General features: G+C 41.0%; 1 protein-coding gene across 2 annotated transcripts in view; it reads right to left on the reverse strand.

The window, feature by feature from the left end:
- Positions 1 to 13768, reverse strand: part of RSF1 (remodeling and spacing factor 1) — a 155646-nt gene extending 141878 nt beyond the window's left edge. For both annotated transcript variants that reach the window (XM_041729815.1, XM_041729814.1), the window contains exon 1: positions 13369 to 13768. In XM_041729815.1, the coding sequence (XP_041585749.1) occupies positions 13369 to 13555 (187 nt within the window). In that variant the 5' untranslated portion in view covers positions 13556 to 13768. The remainder of the gene's footprint in view (positions 1 to 13368) is intronic.
- Positions 13769 to 13893: the final 125 nt, after the last annotated feature.

The raw sequence follows: 13893 nt of genomic DNA on the forward strand, positions 1-13893 counted from the left end.
TAAGGTCTTTAAAAAAATAAATAAAATTAAATCAAAAAGACAAGGAGGTTAAAAGGATGAAAAAGATGTATCATGCAAAGCAGTAACCAAAAGACAGCTGGAATAGCTACACTAATATCAGGCGAAAGACTTTTTTTTAAAGATTTTATTTATTAAAAAAAAAAAGATTTTATTTATTTATTCAGGAGACACCCAGAGACATAGGCAGAGGGAGAAGCAGGCTCCCCATGGGTAGCCCGATGCAGGACTCCATCCCAGGACCCCAGGATCATGCTAAAGGGAGATGCTCAACCCCTGAACCACCCAGACGTGATCCAGGCAAAGGACTTAAATACAGAATGTGAAGAAAAGTACCAGGACAAATTAAAACAGACATTAATTACTGGCTACACTCTGAAATCACTGACTCCAGGACCCCAACCCCCAAGGACTCTAAATTTATTGGTGAGTGTGGTTAAGTCCCAGGCATCAGTATTTTTCAAATGGATTCCTCAGGTGATTCTAACATGCAGCTAGAAAGAGTTAATTAAATCACCTGACTATAATAAAGGTTGAAAACCACTAAAACTGGACACCTGGGTGGCTCAGCGGTTGATCATCTGCCATTGAATCAGGGAGTGATCCCCGGGTCCCAGGATCCAGTTCCACTTCGGGCTTCCTGCGTGGAGCCTGCTTTTCCCTCTGCCTAAGTTTGCCTCCCTCTCTCTCTCTCTCTCATGAATAAACAAAATCAGGAAAGGAAAAAGGAAAAAGGAAAGGAAAGAAAAAGGGAAGGGAAGGGAAGGGAAGGGAAGGGAAGGAAAAAGGAAAGGAAACCACTAAAGGAAAAAAATAAGACCACTTCTTCAATTAGGGTATATGAAAGTCTAACAGTAGGGAACAAACCCTGGAGGCTTTTCCTGACACACTACACAAAACTTTGCAGCTACAGGAAAAGAAATCTTAATTCAAAATGATTCAAGAAGAGAATTATTTCCAAGTCTGAGAAAGGCTAGGGTTGTCCTAAGCAATGACAATCAGGTAAAGGACTGTGTTCAAGAGATTCATCAACTGCACCTATGAAGTTTTATTTCTTTACTTTTAATATATTTCAGTATCCCACTAAAATAGTATACCTTTTATAATAATGCTTACACTAATAAAATTGGTACTTTTAAAAGTAAAAAAGCATAAATGAGTAGTAAAGTATGCTATAAACTGACTCAGAAGCCTAACTGTTCAAATTGTTGCTCAGTGTTCAGACCAAGACCATGATACGAAGGATCACATTACAATCCTAAAATCATACCTGAGGGGACAGACAGCACAGCGAGTGGTTAAGAGCTAGGGCACTGAAGCCAAATTTACCAAGTTTTAAATCCCTAAACATCATTAACTATCTCTATATGAAATGTTCCTCCAACACTTTAATACTGTTAGGTAAGTTACTTTACTTTTCTAAGACTTAGTTGCTTTATCTGTAAAGAGAAAATACTAACTGTAACAGAGTAGTTGTAAGGATTAAGAAGATTTCTTAAGATTTATAGAAGATTTCACTGTAGAGCCTGGCTCAACAATGACTGTAAAATTATTACTCATGGAATCTTAAAAATAAATAAATAAATAAAGGGACACCTGGGTGGCTCAGTGGTTGAGTGCCTGCCTTCCGCTCGGGGTGTGATCCTGGAGTTCCAGGATGGAGTCCCACATCAGGCTCCCTGCAAGGAGCCTGCTTCTCCCTCTGCCCATGTCTCTGACTCTCTGTTTCTCATGAATAAATAAAATCTTAAAAAATATATATTACTAATGGCACTTATGTAACCTAGAAAATTATGTTAGAGGGATGCCTGGGTGGCTCAGTGATTGAGCAGCTGCCTTCAGCCCAGGGTGTGATCCTGAAGTCCTGGGATGGAGTCCCACATTGGGCTCCCTGCATGGAGCCTGCCTCTCTCTGCCTGTGTCTCTGCCTCTCTCTGTGTGTGTCTCTCATGAATAAATAAACAAATAAATAAAATCTTTAAAAAAAGAGAGAAAATTATGTTAGAGACCATATACTCCAAAGATCCTCATTTTTGTATTTACATAATTAATTTTTGTTTCTAAAAAAGACAGAAATGGAGAAGATAATGAAGGTTGAAAAGGGAGGTCCGAAATATGGGAAAATGGGCAGGAAATTGGATAGTTATCACCATAAATCAAACCAGATAAGCACAGAAGATAAAATATTATAAAATGATAAGGCCATGAAGATGGAAAGAAAGACAAACCAGAAGATCACTCAAAATTTATAAGACCAAAAAAAAAAAAAAATCTCTAAAATGAAGAATGTTATGGAATGTCTGGGTTCAGATGCAGACCCAAGTTAGTGCTACTAGAGATGGCTTCTTTCACGGTTTTAATAAACTACAGCTTGGCAGGCCTTTAATGGGAATATAAATTAAACTCCATTGTATTTCTTATTAGACAAATTCTCGGGCAGCCCGGGTGGCTCAGCGATTTAGCGCCGCCTTCAGCCCAGGGTCTGATTCTGAGACCCAGGATGGAGTCCCACATCAGGCTCCCTGTGCGGGGCCTGCTTCTCCCTCTGCCTGTGTCTCTCATTAATAATAAATAAATAAAATCTTTAAAAACAAAACAAATTCTCCAATGTGTTACAATCTTGCTATATCCCCAAAACCCAAACACCAAAAGCAAGTTACAATTTGAAATAATTCATTCTGGGGGATCCCTGGATGGCTCAGCGGTTTAGCACCTGCCTTTGGCCCAGGACATGATCCTGGAGTCTTGAGATTGAGTCCTGCGTCGGGCTCCCTGCATGGGGCCTGCTTCTCCCTCTGCCTGTGTCTCTGCCCCTCTCTCTCTCTGTGTCCCTCATGAATAAATAAATAAAATCTTAAAAAAAAAAAAAAGAAAGAACTCATTCTAATTTTTTCCCTAAAATTTTTTTAAATATTTAAACATTGAGGAAATGGCAATTACATTTATTTGCAGAGTCAACTGTGAGGATGCTCAGGACAAAAGGAATAAAAATATCAAAATAAACTCTCTGACAAGTGCCTGGCTGACTGTCAATAGGCAGAGCATGAGACTGTTGATCTCAGAGTCCTGAGTTAAAGTTCCCATGTTGGCTTACTTAATTTACATAAATAAATAAAATTCCCTAACATATCCAGCATTCTAAGTGCCAAAGCTTTATAAACTAACTCTATGCACTTTGCCTGTGAAACTGACTAATGCTCAAAACACACAATTTCACCCTAGTAAGCAAGGTATTCTCTAGAATGTTCTCCCCCAACCCTCTGTTCCGAGTAACCTATTTTAAGTACTACATTCAATAAATATATTCTTTCCCATCTAAGTAGATGGCATCTCCATTTACCCAACCTTATCCTGACCAACAACTGAGGGCTCTACCTCCAAATGAGATCTTAAAACCAGCCCACCTGGGTGAGACTCTGAGGCCAGTATAACAGCATTATTACATTTTTCTTATCATTACTGTCAATTACTATGTCACTTGGTCCCCATCCCAGCCTTGCAGTATGACAATTAGGCAGAGGAAGCCATAGATATCCTTGAAAGAAATTACTTCAATGTAATGTCCTCACCCTGTTAACAGAAAAGCTTTTAGATTCACCTAAGAGTAACAGTTAAAGAATTGTGTGTCGAATTAGATAAATATTGAGGAAACTACTACTGTATTATTTTCATGCACAGGACACTCTAGGCACCAAATCTGTATTATTCTAGTTCTAAAACAGTTCTCAAACCTGGAGACAATCATTCAATCCCTTCACTAGAACAGGGATCAGCACTCTTCCTGTGAAGGGGCAAACAAAACTGTAGCTCATGAAGGCCATATGTTCTCTGTCAAAATCACTTGCTTCTGACACTTTAGTGTGAAAGCAGCCCTAGACAATATGTAAACAAATTAGCATGGCTGTGCACCAATAAAACTTTATTTACAAAAACAATCAATGTGCCAGATTTGGCCTACAGCTACAGTTTGCTCACCCCTGCATTAGACTATCACAGACTAGGTCATAACTTCCAATTACATGCATTCTTTATTTTTTTAAAGATTTATTTATTTTAGAGAAAGTGCATGTGTGCAGGAGTGTGTGAGTGGGGGAGGGACATAGGAGGAGGGAGAGAAGTAGACACCTAACTGAGCACACAGTCCTACACAGGGCTCGATCTCATGACCCTGAAACCTGGACCTGAGCCAAAATTAAGAGTCTGTTGCTTAACCGACTGAGCTACCCAGGCACCCCTACATGCAATCATCTTACATACAGTATTACATCTAATGGGACGTGAAATCTGATTACTTCAAGTGTTAGCACTAACCAGTATGCCAATTACTTCCAACTAGCAATGGAAAGAATCTCATTCTCATATGTTGGGCAAATGTTTAAGAGTTCATGTAAGATTCAATTGTAAAAAAACATTTTAGAATAGAACACAATCCTATAATGACCTGGGAAACAACTATTCATTTCATAAACATTTATTCTTGCCTTCAAGGAGTTTATTCTCTTGGGGTGCTTAGGTGGCTCAGTCAGTTAAGCCTCTGATTCTTGATCTGGCTTAGATCATGATCTTAGGGGGTTGTTGAGATCAAGCCCTGAGTGGGCTCCACTCTGGGCATGGAGCCTGCTGAAAATCCACTTTCCCCCTTTCTGTGCCCCATCCCCCCTTCTCTAAAAAAAAAAACCCAAAATAAAAAAATGAAGTTTACAGTCTTGTAGGCTAGGCTGTGAGTGCAAAAGGTGTTTACAAGTACTGTTCTATAAAATCTACAAAGAGCTCATTGGGGTGAGGTGGCAAAGTGGTTATTTAACTTGAAGAAGCAGGAAATATTTCACAGAGCACCTGATGCTTAAAGAGCAGATTAATGGTGGGTAGTACATTGAGCAGGCATGGGAAGATTGGGAGTCAATATTCAACTCAAGTAGGAGGATAAGGAAAAGGTATAAAGATATGCAATAATCTTTTGTATCTATAGAAATCTACAAGCAGTTCAGTATGACTAAAACAATAGCAACAATGATAGAAAACTGAAGCTGAATATAAAAGAGGATAAAGAAATAGACTCAAGATTTGGAACAAAGTAGAAAGTATGCCAGAGGTTAAAGAGTAAGATGGTTCCTCAGTTTCAGACAGGGTGTCTTGAGTGGATGATGGTAATATTCACTGTGAGAGGTAATTTATAATTAAAAGCAAATAAAGGAAGCAAAACAATTTTCCTTTTATAAAAAGCCTTAGAAGACTTCTTTTGAACTTTAAAAAAAATAACTGATATATAACATCATATTAGTTTCAGGTGAACAAATGATTCAGTATTTGTATATAATGCAAAATGATCACTCAACAAACCTAGTTAACATTCATCACCACACAGTTACAAATTTTTTTCTTCTGATGAGAGCTTTTCTCTTAGCAATTTTCCATTATACAAAACATCATTAAATATAGTCATCAAACTGTACATTATATCCCCATGACTTATTTTATAATTGGAAGTTTGTACCTTTTGACCACCTTCATCCATTTTCACTTTTTGATAGAAGACTACTTTTAAATATATATATTTTTGATTATTATTACCAAAGTAGTACATAATTAGTACAAGAAATGTGAAAAAGAAAAAAGAAAAACCTATAATCCTATCATTCAGAATATGATTAAGATAAACATATACAAATATAGGGGAGAAGGCATAGATAGAATATACACAAAGCAAAACTTTTACATTAAAAGGTCATGAAAATGTACATCATTACAAAGTGCACATATTACTTGTCCATATAATTTTTTTTAAACCCAACTTATTGCTTCATTGTCTATCTTTGCCAGTAAACTATGACCTCCATAAAGGCAAGATCTTCTATTTTTCATTAATGTATCCACAGGGTAAAAGTGTGCCTGGCACATAGTAGATAATCAATTACCGTTTGTTGAAAGAACAATTTTTTTTTAATTTTTTTTAAATTTATTTAAGATAGTTACACAGAGAAAGAGAGAGAGAGAGCCAGAGGGAGAAGCAGGCTCCATGCACCGGGAGCCCGACGTGGGATTCGATCCCAGGTCTCCAGGATCGCGCCCTGGGCCAAAGGCAGGCGCCAAACCGCTGCGCCACCCAGGGATCCCTTTTTTTTTTTTTAATTTTTTTTTTAATTTATTTAAGATAGTCACACAGAGAAAGAGAGAGAGAGAGAAAGAACAATTTTTAGATGAAGCCCCAGATTACTCTCTCAAGCAGTATTTAATACTATAAAAATTCTCACACAAAAAGAAAATAGAACACACACCGACACCTTTAATAATGGGATCTACCATACAGAAAAGCAAAACAAAACAAAAAATACCAAGGCATAACATAGTAAGATTATATACACTGGGGCACCTGGATGGCTCGGTCCATTAAGCATCTGCCTTTGGCTCAAGTCATGATCCCGGAGTCCTGGGATCAAGTTCCAAGTTATGCTCCCTGCTCAAAAGGGTTCTCAAGTAAATAAATATGATATTTTTTAAAATATCTTATTTACTTATTCATGAGACATAGAGAGAGAGGCAGAGACAACAGGCAGAGGGAGAAGCAGGCTCCATGCAGGGAGCCCGATATGGGACTCAATCCTGGGACTCCAGGATCACACCCTGGGCAGAAGGCAGGCGCTCAACCGCTGAGCCACCCAGGCATCCAATAAATACAATCTTTTTAAAAAGAGAAAGATTATATTCATCAGGAAGAGAGCCAAAGAAATTTTCTTAAATACAGGAACACACACAAACATCTTCCTTGAATAGGAGTCAGGTTAAAATGTACTTTGGGTCTGAACTGTTCTTACTTTTCCACACTGCATGTGGTTGGTACATCTCACCATAAAATTGTCACAGAGATATTTTTAGGCTATTAATTTATAGGCTAGAATTCATAGACTATTACTACACTTGATAAAATCTCAGAGAAAAAAATTAGCCTCTGAATGGTGACTTTAAGCTCAACTTAGCTACTTCTTACTAGATTAGAAAATCCTTTAAAAAAAGCTCAGGTTTTAATGTGTTTTTAAAAAATAATCCCCACAGCATTTACTGCACTTAGCATACAGCAGATATTCAATACACATATTAAGTAAATGAAGTAACTAATAAATGCTTAACTTTTAAACAGAGATTTTAAAACAGATAAATTTCAAGGGAAACGTCTTAGCAATTAAAAAATAAGTGAGTCAATTTGCACTAACAAGCCCAATTTTGCGAGAAAAATCCTCTGTCTTGGACAATACCAGCAAACTCCCTCCAGACCTCCACAACTTTTGGATACCTCAACTCTGTTAATATACCAAAAATTATGTAAAAGAAATACATTTCTCTCTTTCCTTCTAATAAATATCTAAAGACCATTTCTTTATTCAAAAAACAGAAGAGCCCAAACTGGACATTTTCAATTAAAACAGGTTCTGGTTCCTGCAATCTACCACTGTGGATCGACATAACTCTTGGCATGTGCACCAGTAAGATCTTTTGCTTAAAGCAACAGATGGTAGCTTCAGTTATGGTAAAGTCATCTTTCTACTTTGTAGAATTCACCTAAAAACAACTGTCACACAATTCAGTTAGCACCAGTAGGAGTTCCAGTCATAACTCCAGTTATATATGAAAGGTATACTCTTTTGTACTTGACATTTGACTGTAAGAGCTGTACGTTGAATCATTTAAAAATGAGAAAAAAAAAACACGAAACTAAAAGTGCACTAGTAAAATAAAATCTTAAATATAATTCAAACTAAAAATTAATGAGTCAACTCATTTAATACCATATAAATAACTCAGTCAATCATAGTACCAACTAGGGGAATTGTAAGACATTATCCACACATACCTTATTAGACTGTTATTAGAGATAATTAACTTTTTAACCAATACCTATACAAAGACTACCTTTAAAGAATGAAAAAGTTCATTTTCCTCTTGAAAAAGAATGTCCTCTGAAGTAAAGGAAAGACACATGGGAGCCTTGGCTGTTGGTAATCTCACAAAGTCAATGTCCATTTTCACTTGTATCCGTACCTTCCATTCATCCAATTGTAGTCAAGAAGAAGATGGGGAGGTCCATGCATAGCATAGAACTAGGGGGGCAAAAGTAGATTGTGAGGGAGTGGGGATCAACCAACACCTTCAGGGGTACCTGGCTGGCTCAGACAGTGGAGCAACTAACTCTTGGTTCAGGCCCCACCTTGGGTGTAGAGATTCCTTTGAAAAAAAAAATTTTTTTTAAACACTTTAGCCGGCACACCCTTTTCCTATTCTAACTTAAATCAACAAGAAATCTAATTTTTTTTCTTGATGGTTTCAGCACACAGGTGGACTCTGAAAAGAATGGCCTGAATAGCACCAATGGGTTGCTACATACACTTGAAATCAATCTCTCTGCACCTGGGTTTTCTTCTCTACAAAATAAAGTCAAAATGGACATAGTACTCCTTTCTTTCTGGTCACAAAACTCAGTGATAGTCTCTAAAGCACAAGTTTCCAAACTAACACCCTCAGTATTTCAGTAACTTTTTTAACAACAGCAGGAGGCAAAGAAACACTAAGAGCTTCACTTATCAAGTTGTTAGTAGCAACTTGAAAAACTGATCTACCTTAGCTGAAAAAAAAGTTTTTACTTCATTCTTAAATAATCGCAATTACTTACTTACCTACAGAATGCATATTATGGTTAGGCAATATGAACAACTTCTCAAACCTTGGAATCAAACTGGACACTGCTATTCTTATTTCCTATTTCTCACTGATTTTCATGCAGCATTTACATTTCGTCACAGTAACCCTACCAAAACCCAACTTCACAAAGGTATATCACCCAAAGGAACTTAGCACAATCTAAGGTTCAAATCAGGAACTGTGTAAAGCTAGTAGTTTTCCTGGCAACCAAGAGATGTCAAGTCCTGCTATCTGTTCCTTGAACATTTAAACAACCACATAGCACCTCTGTAAGTTGGTGGCAATACCTTGAAGTATCTTAGTGTAGTGTAGAAAACATGGCCCTGTGGCTAGGTATAATTTTGTGGCTTTGGACTCAGATCTAGGTTAGAAATCAGATTTTAGGGGTGCTGGGTGGCTCAGTTGGTTAAGCATCTGACTCTTGATTTCAGCTTAGGTCTTGATCTCAGGGTCTCAGGATGAGGCCCAAGTTAAGCTCCATGCTCAGCAGGGATTCTCTCCCTCTGCCCCTACCCTCCCCCCCACACCCAAGCAAGCACTCTTGAGCTCTCTCCCTTCCCCTAAAATAAATAAATCTTTTAAAAAATCAGATTTTACCAATAACTATATATCATCTTGGGCACTGGGCAACTAAATCAATCTCTTAAACCTTAGTTTCTTGCCTGCCAAAAAGAATTAATAGTACCAACCTCAAAAAAAAAAAAAAAATAGTACCAACCTCAAAGAACAAAGAATGAAATGATGTTTGTACATAGTAAATGCTCAATATATCATTCAAACTTAAATTTAATAATTTCCTCTCTAGGGGATGAAAGAAGAATTCTAAGCTAAAGCCACAATGCCAAATAAAAACTTACCAACAAATTTTTAGGGAAATGATCATAAAGTGCTCAAACAAGGAATATAGAGAACTACAGTTTCCTCCAAAGGATGCCATAATATTGCTATACCTATGACAAAAAGTGAGTAGGTAAAAGGTTTTAAACAGTTTAACTCACAAGAATATACTTTCAAAAGCACCTCTGGGACACCTGGGTGGCTCAGTGGTTGAGTGTCTACCTTTGGCTCAAGTTGTGATCCCCAATCTTGGGACAGAGTCTCTTGGGACAGAGTCCCGCATCAGGCTCCCCATAGGGAGCCTGCTTCTCCGTGTCTCTCATGAATAAATAAATAAAATTAAAAAAAAAAAAAAGCACATTTTAACGGATAATCACACTAGGAAAAACCAAAAGTTTTATAAATTAGGATTTTTTAAGCAGCACTAAGAACTGCCTTTTAAAAATGCTCATTTAGGGATCCCTGGGTGGCGCAGCGGTTTGGCGCCTGCCTTTGGACCAGGGCGCGATCCTCGAGACCCGGGATCGAATCCCACATCGGGCTCCCGGTGCATGGAGCCCGCTTCTCCCTCTGCCTGTGTCTCTGCCTCTCTCTCTCTGTGACTATCATAAATAAATAAAAATTAAAAAAAAAAAATAAAAATAAAAATAAAAATAAAAATAAAAATGCTCATTTATATAGAGCAAAACTCAATTGACTATAACAAAGATTTTTCCCAAAGAGCATAATAGCTAAATATATACCTCTGCTCATACCCCTATTCTCACATGTTAAAAATTTAACATCTTTAATAAAATTTGTAATACAAGAATACTGCAAGAGCTTGGTTTATGAAAGGATTTTTGAAATATTTCATTTGATCCTCAGATATTATCTCTATTTACTCAAGAGACAAGGTCTATAGAAATTAAATAATTTGCTCTACAACTTATATAATACTGTTCTGTGCTAAAACTCATGTCTCATGTCTCTTAACTTTTTTTTTTAATCTTAACTCTTTCTAGTACACAACTCCTTTCCAAAAAGATTCAGTTCAAATTTTGTTAGTTGGACTAGAATTGCTTCATCCAACTGTTATAAGTTAACCATCATCAAAGGCCTGAAAATCTTTTCCCAGCACAGTAATGGCATTTCACCTGCACCGACTTTTCATTTGACAAGTATGTTGAACTGTATAACATTACTTAATAATTATTCTTAGATCACATTATGTGAAGATCCATTATTATAGATGCAAATGCCAATTATGGATGCTTTACCAATGGTAATGCACTGGCTGAGCCCACTGGTATAATCTCTCTGCCCAGAATATTTCTCAGTTTTCACTTAGCTGGTGGCCATTGCTCAACTCTAGATAGAGAGGTAACAAGAACTATTAAACTGACCTTGATATTTTTTCTTCTATAACAAGCCAAATGCAACAGCAGAAATACTTAACAGGAATGGAAGACAAGAAAACTTGTATACCACCCAGAATACAATGCCATCACAGGTCTATACCTGCCTTTCAACTTGGTCCCAGCAAATTCCAATTCGCCAGCAATCCTTTTCCCCAAATTTCTCTCAGATACATATATTAGTATAGTGACTTCATAGTGACTACTACTATAAAACTTGAATGTAAATGCAATTTGGTAATAAAATAACTATACTGGGAAGCTTAACTTTTAAAGAAATGCTGCAGGAAGTCTTTATTTAATGTAATTTATCACTCCTATTTTACACGACATTAAAAAACTACTCTTTTAGGGACGCCTGGGTGGCTTAGTGGTTGGGTGCCTCCCCTCCACCTAGGGCGTGATCCTGGAGTCCCGGGATCAAAACTGCTTCCGGCTCCCTGCATAGAGCCTGCTTCTCTCTATGCCTGTGTCTCTCCCTCTATCTCTCTACGTCTCTCATGAATAAATAAATAAAATCTTTTAAAAAGAAAAAAACTACTCTTTTGGAGGGGCCTCGGTGGCTCAGTTGGTTAAATGTCTGCCTTAGGCTCAGGTCATGCTCCCCAGGGGAATGAGATAGGGATAGAGCCCCATCCTCCTCAACAGGGAGCCTGCTCTCCCTTTCTCTCTCTCTCTCTCTCTCTCTCTCTTTCTCTCTCTCGGCCCCTCCGTCTGCTTGTGCACGTACTCTTTCTCTCAAATTAATAATAAAAACTACCATTTCATATGCCACAGTTTGTTAAGGGCAGAAAGAGATCTGGGCTATAGATAAAAAATACAGGCTTGTACAGTAAGTGCTGTATTAATCTGAGTCTTTGGTAGCCACAACATCATCTTCACTATAGCTAATATTTTGAAAACTTCACACCTGGAGCCCTTCTATGGGCAATGTAAATACATTCTGTTAAACTTCTTCACTTCCACGGAGAATTGAAAAAGCAACCTTGTTTTCTTAGAAAGGAAACAGCTATCTGTCTTATACAAAAACTACGTTAGCAACCTAATACGAACCAAAAAAAAAAAAAAAATCTATTTAGGAAACGTCTCTTCTCCAGCTAAGGGCTGTTCCCAGATAAAGGCAATGCTCAGACACAGGGGGTAAAAACACACACACACAAAAACCCCAGAAAAACAAAAGGCCTTCTCTAAGAGAAGAAATATGCCAGGAAAGGAGAGGCATGGATGAGGAATAAATAAGGGGTGAAATGTACGCGATCAGTGTAAGGGGAGGCAGCAGGCACAGCGCTGAGATGCTCCGGCGAAAGAACCAGCAGCAGCAGCAGCAGCAGCAGCAGGAGCAGCAGCAGCAGCAGCAGCAGGAAGTTTCAATGGGGCCGGGCAGAGCATGCGCCCTGCACCCGCGCGGTGGCCTTATGTGGAAGGAGCACCACTTGCGAACACCAATAATAGACCAGCAGCACCAGAGAGAGAAACATGAGCAACAAGCACCTTCTTCAACTGTTTCCCCCTCCGTCTGAGCCCCTCCTCCAGCCTACATACTAACCACCCCACCCCACCCTGCAAATGGGAGGACGACTTCTTCCCCTAAGCCTCGCTGCCACGATGAAGGGGGAAGGGATTAGAAAAGTGGGGAGATGCTTTTCTATTATTTGGGGGGAGGTGGGGAGAAGGAGGAGGAAAACTATGGGGGAGGAAAAATTAACCCTGTAGCCTCCAAAGTGGAGAAGCTGAACCGACTTCGACCCCCAAAGCAAGAATGGAGGAGGACCCCCCCACCCGCTCCCATGAGGGAGGAGCAAACCTCCCTACTCCGAGGAAGGAGTTTTGGGGGTTAAACCGGCCCTCGAGGGGAAGGGAAGAGAGACGCGAGCGACTCTCTCGGGGGAGTTCCCACTAGAGGGAGGGAGGGCTGAAGTGTCCGCTGGCCCCCGCCCACCCAGGTGGAGGGAGAGAAAGGGGCGCCCCGAGAAGACGAGCCCAGCCTCCCCCGAGATGGTGGGGAGGATGGTGGGAGGAGGGGAAGAAGCAAGGGAGGGGAGGAGGAGAAAAGCGCAAAGCTGGCCGGAACCTGCGCTCCCCTTCCCCCGCCACCCAGGGGGAGAAGGGGTGGAGGACCGGCCCCTGCGGCCGGGAAACAGTCCCAGGGGCGGCCGGCCAGCACAATGACCGCTCCACGCCCCCAGCCCACACCTAAGCCGCGACGCCCCCACCTCCGCTCGGCGCCGGGCCCAGCGGCCCTAGGGGGTCTCTGCCCCGCCTCCCCGCTGCCCAAGACCCTGGGGGCTGGGCGGAGAAGCCGGGCCGGCCGGAGCTGCGCCCCGGGGGGAGGACAGAGCCGCGGAGGCCCGGGATGTCCGTGAAGAGCAGGGGGAAGGAGCGTGCCAGGGCCGCTTCCCGCCGGGCGTTCGGGCCCCTCGCTTACCTTCTCCACTGCCGACGTCCGGCGGCGGCGCCTGCAGCACCCGCTCCAGCTCGGGAAACGGCAACTCGGGCAGGTCGAGCAGCGGCCCGTAGCGCTCCAAGAAGGAGCAGACTACGGCGAAGTTGGGGCACGAACCCGGGCAGCCCGGAGGAGCCATCGCGGCCGCCGCTGCTGCCGCCGCCGCCATTTTGAACTGGAGGATGGAGGAGGAGGCGATGGGGGCGGTGGAGGGAGTTGGGTTCCGAGGAATGGCAGAGCAGCCTTGCGGACAACAGGAGGCGCTAGTGAGTGAGCTCCCCCGTGGATCCGAGCGCCTCCGGCACGGCGCCGCGATCCCACAATACAACGGCTGCTCGGAGCAGTCGAGAACCGAGTCAGACTGGGGAAAGAGAGGCCCTCTGTGCCTTTCACTTTCCGCCCTCTTTCCGCCCCCCTTTCCCTCCCTCCACTTCGCCCCTCCCACCTTGGGTTTGCCACTGCCTCGTGTGACAGGGGGAATGAAAACAAGGGAAGCGGGGCCGGGAG

Source organism: Vulpes lagopus, chromosome 15 (assembly GCF_018345385.1).
Source record: "Vulpes lagopus strain Blue_001 chromosome 15, ASM1834538v1, whole genome shotgun sequence".
Classification (NCBI taxonomy): domain Eukaryota; kingdom Metazoa; phylum Chordata; class Mammalia; order Carnivora; family Canidae; genus Vulpes; species Vulpes lagopus.